The sequence below is a fragment of the Oncorhynchus keta genome, unplaced genomic scaffold (assembly GCF_023373465.1).
Source record: "Oncorhynchus keta strain PuntledgeMale-10-30-2019 unplaced genomic scaffold, Oket_V2 Un_contig_3981_pilon_pilon, whole genome shotgun sequence".
Classification (NCBI taxonomy): domain Eukaryota; kingdom Metazoa; phylum Chordata; class Actinopteri; order Salmoniformes; family Salmonidae; genus Oncorhynchus; species Oncorhynchus keta.
The window spans coordinates 6,134-20,000 of record NW_026287538.1 but is presented as its reverse complement, the minus strand read 5'-3'; the positions used below and the strand labels follow the sequence as shown (position 1 = coordinate 20,000).

At 41.2% G+C, this 13,867-nt stretch overlaps 1 protein-coding gene across 1 annotated transcript; it reads right to left on the bottom strand.

Annotated features, from left to right (window-relative positions):
• Positions 1 to 191: 191 nt before the first annotated feature.
• On the bottom strand, positions 192 to 9,197 carry LOC118376140 (motor neuron and pancreas homeobox protein 1). Its single transcript, XM_035762831.2, has 3 exons — positions 7,129 to 9,197; positions 5,072 to 5,229; positions 192 to 2,032 (listed from the first exon to the last, which is right to left on the bottom strand). Exons 1-3 carry the CDS (start codon positions 7,634 to 7,636, stop codon positions 1,655 to 1,657), a joined length of 1,044 nt encoding a protein of 347 aa, XP_035618724.1. The 5' UTR covers positions 7,637 to 9,197; the 3' UTR covers positions 192 to 1,654.
• Positions 9,198 to 13,867: the final 4,670 nt, after the last annotated feature.

Below are 13,867 nucleotides of genomic sequence, written 5' to 3'. Positions count from 1 at the left end.
TAAAGAAATGCTCAGCTTTGCCTGCTTAATGTGTTTGTGTAACTCCCTCTCATTGATCTCCACTAAACCCACTTTTAAAATACTTTAGATTACTTATACATGTTCTAAATGTTCCCACAAATCAATCCCTCATTTTAATGAGTTAACTTTGCATAAATCCTACATTTCTCAAGTTATTTGAACAATTTTCATTTCTGTTTTTTTATTTCACGCAGTTGACATCAACACAGACCAGTTTCAGATAAACACATTAACTTTTCCCTGTCATTTACCTGTCAATTCAAATAAATTAGATACATTTAAATGTGGTTAAATAACAACAATAAACAAACAAACAACAATAACAACAGAAATCTGAATTTACATGACAACAATGTTCAATTGCACACACAAGATAGAGTATATGAGACATCATAGAAAGTCTGTAAATCCAAGATGTCTGACATTCATGGGGGCACATTCACAACATCACTCAACATTCTGCAACACTTTGCAACACTTTCCCCTTCGTTTTCAGCTAATGCAAACTGCTCAGGGTTTGTTCACTCCTGCCAGTGTAAGTTGCAGTTTGCAACAGTCCGACGGTTCTGAACGTAACTTGGTTGTATCACATCCTTTAGCATTGCTGGTGGAAGGAGCCACATCTGTCAGTCAGCCTGTCAGGGGGCGGGGTTTAGCTGAGATGGATGACAAGGTAATAGAGGTCAGTGGTGTTCACTGCTTCACTGCTGCTACAGTACTTCTCAGTCCAATTGGATGAAAAACACAGGAGTCTTACAGCCGGTGAATGTCCTGTGTAAAAACATTTTTTTGGAGTTGCATGCCATGAAAAAATACAGCAGAGTGAGACAGGGTTCAGTGTCTTATTCAGCCTTACTTGATGTGATGATGAATATAAAATGCTTTATATTCCCTCATCCTTAGAGATGCAAGTCCAACCTAAAGAACACCTATACCTTAAACCAGGGGTACCAGCATTGGGGAACACCCCTTCCAGCATTGGGGAACATCCCACACCCCCCTGCGCACGAGGCATGTCTATTTCTATGGGCACAAGCACTGTTTGTGACAGACTGTTCACACCCTTCTTGTTGGTGGAGAGAATTTTGCAGGTTTAAAGCTTATTTCCTGCAATTCTGTACATTTTGCCATGCCTAATGTGTATTCATGTGATATTTGAGTGACAAAAACATGACTCCAACATCTATGAGCTGAAAAACAAAATAAATAAAAACATTAGCAGACATGGGCTAGTGGATCTGGACATTTCTAACAAGTTATAAATAGCTCTCTAAGGTATGTAATGACTGACAGGACAAGAGGAACTGATGATGCAATACCCAATATAGAAATGACACCGTGTGCACTAGTACAACTTTCAAGAATAAGTTTAAAGCCGGATTGAGTTCCTTTAAAACATTTTTTTGGGGGTGGGGGGCGACCCACAGTTTGGAAATCCCTGCCTTAAACAACTCCATCAGGGTCACAGAAACGTTACATTGCGTTGAGCATTATGTACACAAAAACACTGTCATAGGCTTTTGAAATGGCACATCATTTTTTCTTTTTTACACTATAGACCCCCACTTTCCCAGAGCCAGTGTCAAGCAACAGTGTCTCTGGAGTTTTCCTTTCTGGGTGTGTCTTTGTCTTTTCACAACCCTGCGCCTATCTTCCTGTCCCCCCCTGTCACCCCCACTAAGTCGTCCTCAGAGAAGGGACTGTGGGGGTTGTAACCAAGCTCCGCTGTGAGCTTCAGAAAGTCTGCTGAACGCTGCAACTCCACGGCGCCACTCATGGTAACATCAAACTCGTGTCGCGTCTCCTCCTCTTCCTCCTCTGCTTCTTCTAGGTCTAGCTCTCCCTCGTCATCCTGAGTGGAAGCTGGTTTATTCTCAGCTGGTTTGCCATTGGTCGGTTTTCCCCCGGTGCGTAGTCGCTCCGCCTCAGACTGGGCAGACGCAGATGCCTGCTCCTTGGCCTTGCGGCTGCGCTTCCACTTCATCCGGCGGTTCTGGAACCAGATCTTCACCTGAGGACAGACAGAACGCAGGCCTGTCAGACACACTAATGCAGGAGGTCTCTCACCTGCAGTCTCTATCTCTCTATCCCCACACTCAGTTTAGTAGATTTGGGATGCCTTTTCCTGTCTACGAAACCGGGCTGAAATGTCAACAACAACCGTTACTCACTTGCAGAAAGATTTATCTGAAGAAGTCATTCCAAAACGTGCTGAATATGTTCCACAGAGGAGTTGATATTATAAATCAACATGTCAACTGCTTCGTTAGGGGTGGTATTTGGGACTAGATGAGGCAGGTGAAACAAGAGAGCTGTAATATATTAGTTAAATAAAGAACTGCCGGTCTGATATCTACAGTCTGACATCACATTACTCTCCAGCGACTAACAGAGCATGCCATAGCAGACAGTCTATCTCAAGGACAAACACACCAGGGATCATTTGTACAGGTTCTTCCCAGAGGAACATAGGATAAGAGGCCAGAGCTGGAATAGCCTGCCAGGTGGGAATCAACACACAGACACATATATACACGCTCACACAGACACATATATACACGCTCACACAGACACATATATACACACTCACACAGACACATATATACACGCTCACACAGACACATATATACACACTCACACAGACACATATATACACGCTCACACAGACACATATATACACGCTCACACAGACACATATATACACACTCACACAGACACATATATACACACTCACACAGACACATATATACACACTCACACAGACACATATATACACACTCACACAGACACATATATACACGCTCACACAGACACATATATACACACTCACACAGACACATATATACACACTCACACAGACACATATATACACGCTCACACAGACACACATATACACACTCACACAGACACATATATACACACTCACACAGACACATATATACACGCTCACACAGACACATATATACACGCTCACACAGACACATATATACACACTCACACAGACACATATATACACGCTCACACAGACACATATATACACGCTCACACAGACACATATATACACACTCACACAGACACATATATACACGCTCACACAGACACATATATACACGCTCACACAGACACATATATACACACTCACACAGACACATATATACACGCTCACACAGACACACATATACACGCTCACACAGACACATATATACACGCTCACACAGACACATATATACACGCTCACACAGACACATATATACACGCTCACACAGACACATATATACACGCTCACACAGACACATACAGTGCCTTGCGAAAGTATTTGGCCCCCTTGAACTTTGCGACCTTTTGCCACATTTCAGGCTTCAAACATAAAGATATAAAACTGTATTTTGTTGTGAAGAATCAACAACAAGTGGGACACAATCATGAAGTGGAAGGACATTTATTGGATATTTCAAACTTTTTTAACAAATCAAAAACTGAAAAATTGGGCGTGCAAAATTATTCAGCCCCTTTACTTTCAGTGCAGCAAACTCTCTCCAGAAGTTCAGTGAGGATCTCTGAATGATCCAATGTTGACCTAAATGACTAATGACGATAAATACAATCCACCTGTGTGTAATCAAGTCTCCGTATAAATGCACCTGCACTGTGATAGTCTCAGAGGTCCGTTAAAAGCGCAGAGAGCATCATGAAGAACAAGGAACACACCAGGCAGGTCCGAGATACTGTTGTGAAGAAGTTTAAAGCCGGATTTGGATACAAAAAGATTTCCCAAGCTTTAAACATCCCAAGGAGCACTGTGCAAGCGATAATATTGAAATGGAAGGAGTATCAGACCACTGCAAATCTACCAAGATGTGGCCGTCCCTCTAAACTTTCAGCTCATACAAAGTGAAGACTGATCAGATGCAGCCAAGAGGCCCATGATCACTCTGGATGAACTGCAGAGATCTACAGCTGAGGTGGGAGACTCTGTCCATAGGACAACAATCAGTCGTATATTGCACAAATCTGGCCTTTATGGAAGAGTGGCAAGAAGAAAGCCATTTCTTAAAGATATCCATAAAAAGTGTTGTTTAAAGTTTGCCACAAGCCACCTGGGAGACACACCAAACATGTGGAAGAAGGTGCTCTGGTCAGATGAAACCAAAATTGAACTTTTTGGCAACAATGCAAAACGTTATGTTTGGCGTAAAAGCAACACAGCTCATCACCCTGAACACACCATCCCCACTGTCAAACATGGTGGTGGCAGCAGCATGGTTTGGGCCTGCTTTTCTTCAGCAGGGACAGGGAAGATGGTTAAAATTGATGGGAAGATGGATGGAGCCAAATACAGGACCATTCTGGAAGAAAACCTGATGGACTCTGCAAAGACCTGAGACTGGGATGGAGATTTGTCTTCCAACAAGACAATGATCCAAAACATAAAGCAAAATCTACAATGGAATGGTTCAAAAATAAACATATCCAGGTGTTAGAATGGCCAAGTCAAAGTCCAGACCTGAATCCAATCGAGAATCTGTGGAAAGAACTGAAAACTGCTGTTCACAAATGCTCTCCATCCAACCTCACTGAGCTCGAGCTGTTTTGCAAGGAGGAATGGGAAATAATTTCAGTCTCTCGATGTGCAAAACTGATATAGAGACATACCCCAAGCGACTTACAGCTGTAATCGCAGCAAAAGGTGGTGCTACAAAGTATTAACTTAAGGGGCTGAATAATTTTGCACACCCAATTTTTCAGTTTTTGATTTGTTAAAAAAGTTTGAAATATCCAATAAATGTTGTTCCACTTCATGATTGTGTCCCACTTGTTGTTGATTCTTCACAAAAAAAATACAGTTTTATATCTTTATGTTTGAAGCCTGAAATGTGGCAAAAGGTCGCAAAGTTCAAGGGGGCCGAATACTTTTCGCAAGGCACTGTATATACACGCTCACACAGACACACATATACACGCTCACACAGACACATATATACACGCTCACACAGACACATATATACACACTCACACAGACACACATAGAATGACACATTTTCTCCCTCACCTGTGTTTCAGTCAGCATGAGAGAGGTGGCCACCTCAAAGCGTTTGGGTCTGGACAGGTACTTGTTGAGTTTAAATTGGTTCTCCAGCTCAAGGAGCTGCTGACTGGTGAACGCGGTCCGGGGCCTACGACACTTCCCCAGGAGTCCTGCCTGGGGTGCTGAGAGGGGGAGAGGGGGGAGACCTCAGTACAGTACAATATTCTTCATTGTGGATCATTTTTAGTGAACAACTGGGTAGAAAGTTACAATGACTCTGGCCTAATCCATAGCTTAATTCTCCCCAACTATGTTCTTCCCAAATGTAATGAGATGTGTAGGCTACTAAGCCTGGGTTCTGGTCAATTCAAGCTATTGGACAATGCATGTGAGTAGATTTAATCTCAGACTGTTTCAATGGTCTTATTTCTGCAATACCAAGGACATAGGAAGTCCAATATAATGTTGAGGGAGGAACACACACACACATGCACGCACTCTCTCGCCATCATTAACTATAATAGCTTTACTCCAGTTTATTGTTGACGAGAGGACACGGCAGAAGCTGGGCGCTAGAACCATAAAAAGCGCGAGCACCATTAACTTAATGAAAATTCGATGAAGCTTTAGTGATTTTATTGGTGAACTAGCAGAATGTTTTAGGTGTTTGTTTATAGTTTGCTCCTCAGTACAAAGACAATGTTCATCGAGTTGACGTTTATAGCGAAATGAAAAGGCCAAAAATAAAAACATGATATTACAGTTAGCAGTAAATCGATCGAAGACTTTTCATGAGTCTACACTTAAACAATATTTAGGCCTATACCTCTACATGATACTTAAATAGCCTATATTTTTCAGACGTTGTGTGTTAATGACTGAACAAAGAACACAACCGTTCTACCATTAAGATTGAATGTGCAATATTATATGTTCAGAAAGCAGTTAAAAAGATATGTTTAAATATTGCAATAAAAGTGGATTAATATAAGCATGTAATTAATATATAGCATGATATAATACACATGAAAATATTACAATTCTATGATAATACCTTGTATGTGGCCCTATTGTTCTTGCTCTTATATTGAAATAAAAATGTTTTGAAACAGATCTTGCCTGATTGGTAAAAATGTTAGCAATAGTTAGAAATAATATGAATACAATTAGTAACACAATATTATTATAATAAATATATAATAACACGTATTATTAACCAATAACCTTCGTATTAGATGTATTCATTATTTACAAATTGAAATGTATGATTATTGTTATTATTGTTGTTGTTGGTGTTATTCCTCAGATTATTAGTATTTTCTACTTTTTTGTCAAATGTGTTATGAGAGATGTTATAATATATTGAGTTTTGTTATCAATACTGGTATCAAATACGTTTAAGTTTTGCACACCTAGCTAAAGTTAATTGCAACATTTAGCCTAATCTTAGAACATATATTTGATAATGTTTACAACATTTGCCGTGTGTGTGTGTGTGTGTGTGTGTGTGTGTGTGTGTGTGTGTGTGTGTGTGTGTGTGTGTGTGTGTGTGTGTGTGTGTGTGTGTGTGTGTGTGTGTGTGTGTGTGTGTGTGTGTGTGTGTGTGTGTGTGTGTGTACCTGTATTTGCTTTCCCTCACCTTTGGATTACATGCAATGAGGAACAATAAGTGATTTTACGACACCTCTAGGCGGTTGGGTTCAATGCTTTGGAAGTGGTTGTTAAGTGATCAAACGATCCCTTCCCTACCAATAAAACTCCGGTATCTGGGCGTAAGTTCATTTCTGCTTGATACCCGCCACACCTATTTGAAAAACATGATTGATTACAGCAATTAGGCTTAGCTTTGTGTCTGCTTGGCTATATGAATTATATTGACTATGTGTTCTGAACAAGCACAAAAGCACATCACCAACAGACAGTTCAACCCCATTTACATCCCCGATTTTAAAAGAAACCCCATGGGCCTAGCGCATAATGCCTCTCTTTTAAAAATATGTTTCGTTTGTTGATATATTTGTGACAAGAGTATATATAGCCTATTGAGTGTGCTGCCTAGCCCACATGTGTACTATACTTACAACTGTAGTCTGGAAGACGTGGTATCATCATTCCAGCACGGATCCAGTGCTCCAGGGGGAGAGACCCTGCCATGGCAGCCGCCTTCAGGTGGTCTGGGTACGACTGGGTAAGGTGTGTGAAGCCGGAGTAGGCGAAGGCAGGGTGATGTCCACCCAAAGCCGATATTGGGTACATAGGGGCAGGGTACATTTGGGGTAGCGAGGCGAGTCCCGTGTGAGGGAGGTTCAGCAGTCCCGGCTTGGGGATTATCCCGGGTTGAAGATGGATGGGCGTCCTGCGCGGGGACGGGGTGTCCGCTCGCCGACAGGACACAGGGCTGCCCGCAGGGCTGTCACTGCTCAGACCTGGGGAGAGGTCTCGGTTCGCCCTGTGAGTCTCGTCGGCCAGCAGAGCATCGATTCGAAAATTATTCGATTTCTCCATACCGACTCTCATCAGGAAAACTGCCGCGAGCTGCTCAAAGGTCAGACCTGCCAATGTACACTTGTTCTGTGCGTCAGAGCGCATACAGCTCCAACTCCAATCTTCTGTATAAATGTTTCAGTTTGTTATAAAAGTCACTCTGAGGATGCCAGTGCAACCCTCTCGTAACCAAAATAAGTCAGAGCAATGATAAATACATGAGAGGATGTACTTTTAGTATGCGTTTCGATAGCAGGCTCCTTAGTTTTGCTCACCCCTCGCTATCACCTACCTGTAACAGTTCTGGTAAAATATTCTCTGAAGAACCCTGAAGAGCTTAAATTATTAGCAAATAAAATGATACAACAAAATATTAAATTGCAATGCTTTCCGAGTGTCCATTTGGTTTCTGTAGTCCTCTATCCGCGTATTCACATCACATGTGATGACTAACAGCCAGGTCTTGGTGTTTAATAGCAATTTAACCAACTAAAGCAAGTGTTTCACTCCTTCAGACGCCGTCTCCCCCACCCCTGTGGCTGTCTGAGCTGTGATTGGCTAATGCAGGTACTCGAGGGGTGAGTTTAGTCGACCGTTTTGTAATTAACTAATTACTCTCTCATTTCCACGCGACTCAAGAAACCTCTGAACGCGCCTCACACGTCTCCTGCGTGAGAAATGTCCAACCTCTTTCCCTCTGTCTGTCAGCAACACTTTCTGCTGTGTTAAATTGTGACGTGAGACTGTGAGAGCTGGTAGCAATATTAGCCTTTTCTACCGTATGTGTTGTTGCGTTAGGAACGCCACTGAATCAGATAACAAGATACAAGTGGTCTAGGTTATAATATAACAAATACTGTAGTTATAGTTATTACATAGCTTTTAGTACAAATTGATACAATATTTATAATAATGATGATGATTATTTAAACATAACTTACCACATTGTGATTATAATAATAACAGTGATGATGAAAATAATAAAACTATGTTACAGATTTGTCGTTTTTGCACATGTGGATCTCAAGCCATATTTTGGACATCTATTTACAGCCTAAATCAAATAAATCCTGCTATCATTATCTGTTCTGCGTGTCTATTCAGAGGAAATATTGGCAAGAGATTTATATTTCAATTAGCACAATATTAACGATTTGCTTATTTTAAAACCCATGGGTTCTCCAGGTTGAAATACTAATGTAATTCATCTTTATGAGCTAGAATTATACATCAGCCGAAGAGAAAAAAAATAGTCCATTAATAAAGTTGATTTAGCATAGAATAGCTAGGTCACACTCCAGGTGTCTTTTCTTCCATGTCCAAGACCCATCTACGTAATTAGGTCTATTTACATAGGCCCACAGCATATCGGTAATCATGTCAAAACATAATAAATTAAGGAAATCAGAAAAACAACATGATTAAAATAATAATTGGTCAGTTATTAGTCTGTCATATTCCTAGATAGGCTTTTACAACTCGTTTTAAATCAGTACCGTTAGTTTTAGACGAGAAATAGGCTTATATTGGTATGCGTCATAAGGTTTTAAGATATATGCAGCAATGAGAAGCAGAATAACAATTGCTTTGCTCTCTATATGTTTGTATGTGGTGCAACAACACTGCGTCCTACCTCCCGGCTCCAGTCAGTGAACTATGGGGAATCTCCCTTTTGTCGCCCACCTTTAACAACCGCATTCTGCCTGATCTGCCTGACCCCTGAGGAGGAATGCGCGCAGGTGTGTGAACGAAAGCAGACATAGTCCTACTGTAGGTGGTCCTCACCTCAGGTCATGTGAACATTGTTGGGCCGTAAGCACTTCAAAAAATAACAAATATCCCGTTTCTAACAGGTCAAGCAGGTTACGCAGAATACGTAGTCGTCATGGTATTAACTCCTGAGATACTATTGTAATTACTACCCCCAGACCAAATCTACCACGAGTCCAATAATCACTAGCAACTGTTATAAGGTCCCAAGTGATAGTTATTTTTACATTTTTATGAAGTAAACATATAAAGCCCACTTGCTCATAGTTGTATCACAATGGCCAATAGGTTACTGAACATGATACATTATTTGATCAACTCATATGTATTTACGCATGATGCTCCACTCAGCAACAATCTTTGAAAAACATAGTTTAAAGTTTAGGCCTAAAAATGCCATGGTAACCTATACACAACACATGTTCGATTTGCATTTGAATAAACATGAATGAATAATATAATTAAAGTAATTTCATATTCATATATTGTTAAATAACGAATATGAAATTACTTTCATTATATTATTCATTCATGTTTATTCAAATGCAATTCGAACATGTGTTGTGTATAGGTTGACAATAGAAAATAAATCCTAGAGGGATTTTTGTATTTTTATAATAACTGTCAAAGACTTATAATGAATATTCCAATATTATAAAATATATTAGTATAAGTACTCAGATGTAGGCAATAGCACTTATGACTTGAAGCACAGTTGAATAATCAAATAGTGAATGAGACCCACGGATTGGAAGAGTAGTGGACTAGGCCCATAAAATCCAAGGGGCAGGCGGCCTAATCCGAAAGGCTCTAAATTATATCTCAAGAAATTGAAATCAGGCCTAGGAAGATGCATAAAACGCTTAAATGGTCACCTCTCCCAACTGTAGACCGTCGCTCACAGCGAGGTGGTGTATGTGGTTATTGTTGTTGCGTCTGACCCCTAGAAGATTGAAGCAGTGACACTCGGGGGGCTGCCGCCCTCCCCCCTCACCAACCCCTCCACCCCCTCTCTGCTCCCTATCACCCAGAATACCGCCTGTCGCCAGGTCTGATATAGAGCTAATTTGCTCCAGGGAAATCAGCCGCCGCCACGCGAGTGCTTTCTGCCTATTCCTCCCAACCTCTTCCCTCGCGCCTCGTTTCTTTGCTTTTATGATTTAAAAGTAATTTAAATAGCCCGGCCGCGGGTAAATCCGTCATCCCCACCCGGTGTCTGAGGTGCACAAATTAAATTAAATCAATGATCGAAATGGCACCGCTGCCCCGATGTCAGGTCCCTAGGTTTGAACACTTACCAACGCGCGGCTTCTACGGTGGCACGCACCCTACCGCGCACCCACCACCCATCCACCTTCAAACAACACAGGAGAACAAACATTCACATAATCGTCGCTCGTCCCTCAGTAGCAAAACCCTTCCTGCTGCTGTTGCATCCGATGGAATTCTGTCTCGGCCGCTGCCGTAGACTCACTGGGCCGAATCCTATCCTGACATCTGTGTGCGTAAAATTACATTTACACGAAATCAATAGTCATGCACACAATCTCAAATTAAGATTTGCTCTGTGTTTGTTTTGTCAATATTGTCAGCAGGTATAAAGGCCCTAGAAACTGTATAGGACTATTTCAGTACATTTAGCCTGCCCTCTTGGTTAGATGTATCTCCTAACAGCACAGGGGTGTCTGAATAGTTTTTAATAAGAAGCCCAGAGTGTCCTGCTGGCCATGTAGGGCTAGATGGACTCACAAACCCACCCTGGCATGCCTGCTCACAAAGACAGGAGTACTTGTAGAGCTGCCCTTGTCTTGAACACACCACATACACTTAACGCACACACAAACCACACACACGCCACATGCGCGCGCGCACACACACACACACACACACACACACACACACACACACACACACACACACACACACACACACACACACACACACACACACACACACACACACACACACACACACACACACACACACACACACACACACACACCCCTGCAAGTCCCCACGGGCAGGTGCTTGAGTCGTTCTGAGAGAGCGGCCCGCATTGCACTACAAAGTCAAAGTTGATCAGTTAATTAATTAGATCTCTGGCCTTAAACGTTAGTGCCGGCGGAGTTTAGGAAACATCAAAGAGCTTATCGTCATTACAGGCATATTTTTCAATCATTACCACGGCTCTGGGCTGTGATCTACATGACAGGAGTCATAAAGGTTGGGGTTGGTTCTCATGCCATGTGTTCGCTGTGTGATCTAGACCTGGGTTTAATTAGTATTCAAAATCATTTACAATACATTATCTCCGCTTCATTAAGCTTACCTGGTGCAATGGAACCAATAGAATAGCCCCAAAAGTGCACATCTGCATCACCTGGCACTCCAGGTGCAGTAAAACAAACGCTTAAAGTATTTGAAAAGTGGCTCAGATGAAGGAACGTTCCTCCATTCCACTTGGCAGTGTTCAAAACTACACGGTTTCTGTCATGCGATACAATATCCTCAATTCACGGGGTTGCATTCCCTTTAGACCCGGAGGTCTGTCTACTGGGTAACTTTACTAACACCAATCTTAGGCAAAGCCATACTATAAAGCTAACAGAAATATTGCTAGCGATTGCCAAGAAATGTATTGCCTTGAAATGGAAATTGGATTCCTCCCTGCCAGTTGCAATGTGGCTTTCGGAAGTTAATAGTTGTATCCCTCTGGAGAAAATCACTTACTGCTTGAGGAATAAGTTAAAGACATTTTACAGAATTTGGCAACCTTTTATTGACTATATGGAGAATCTCCCCCACATCTCATTGATTGAATCTATATATAATCCTCACATAATGTTTCACACCTACCCACGCCTACGGCAGGTGATCCAATGTCTCGTTATTATTTTTTTTCTTATTGTATGTTTGTATATATAATTATTTTGTATTTTTTGTTACGCTCGTCTGTTACTGTCACTTTGTCCTATCGTTGTCTAATATATTTTCACGTTTGTTTTGAATGTTCTTAATTGGAAAATGCAAAAATAAAATATTTAAAAAATATATATATATATTTGAAAAGATTTTGAGTAGTGTTTGAACGCAGGTCTGCAGTGATCTGCTGTCCCTGTCAGTCAGCTGTTTATTGACTCTCTCTGGGTTACTGGTCCTCAGGGTTTGTTCAACCTGCTGATAAGGACCTGCATGTCTGATCTCGCAGAGGTGCATTCAAGAGAAAAATCAGTCAAATAAAGTCAAGCACACACACACACACACACACGCACACGCACACGCACACGCACACACACACACACACACACACACACACACACACACACACACACACACACACACACACACACACACACACACACACACACACACACACACACACACACACACACACACACACACACACACACACACCTGTTGACTGATAATGTTCCTGGAATGCACATACATGAATAGAGAGCCACCCTCTTTAGGCAGTCACTTATTTCTATAAAACAGTTATTTCTACAAAACAGTCGCTTATTTCTACAAAACAGTAAAAAACAGTTATTTCTATTTCAAAACAGTCGCTTATTTCTACAAAAAAACAGTTGCTGATATTTCTACAAAACAGTTGCTTATATTTATACAAAACAGTTGCTTACAAAACAGCCGCTTATTTCTACAATCATTCTACAAAACAACATGTCATCTCCTTCTCCAGAAAATGTATCCTTGATTTCTGACAAACAGGACAGTCGCTTATTTCTAGACAAAAAACAGTCATTTAGCTTATTTCTAACAAATTTGATCAGTTGATGAAGGACATCTCCAGGAAATATTTCTAAAAGGCAAAACAGTTGCTTATGTATTTATTAATTATAATCAAAATAATTATATTTTCAGTTGAGAAAATGCTTATTTCTGACAAACTATGTGTAAAACTATAGTACTACTGTAGGATAGCTACAACTGTCACCCTGGTACCTTTGGTGCCAACATAGAGTAGATGTACATCTATGGTTGTCTGGGCCAACATGCCGCTTGATTTCTAAACGAAACAGTTGCATAATTCTACAAAACAACATGTGCATCTCCAAATTCTCCAGAAAATGTATCCTCCTGAAAACTTGAGACTCTGATAACATTCTGGCTGTGCCGGGTAGAGATTACAGGACCAAGATGTTGTTCTTGACCAGCACACACAGTCTTTGGTTACTCTGACTGAGGAATCACCAGTCCTCTTTGGCTGTGCCGGGTGGAGATTATAACAGAACGTCAGATGTTCACAATGCTAAAATAGTATTTAACAGTTGAAACTGGAGCAGGAGCATCCAGGTGGACTGGGGACAGCAAGGAGTCCTCATGTCAGGTAGTCACATGGTCCTGTTGATGAAGCAGCATGACCAGGTGGACTCCAGGAAATGTCAAACTTGGTCCTAGGGCTCAGGTCCTCCGAGAGAGAGAAAGAAAGAGAGAAGGAGAGAATATTCAAGGTTTATAACAAACTGACCCTAGCCCCGACACATAAACTACTAAAAATACTGTTTGTAATTTATAACCCCACCCACTTTGCCAAAATAGAGG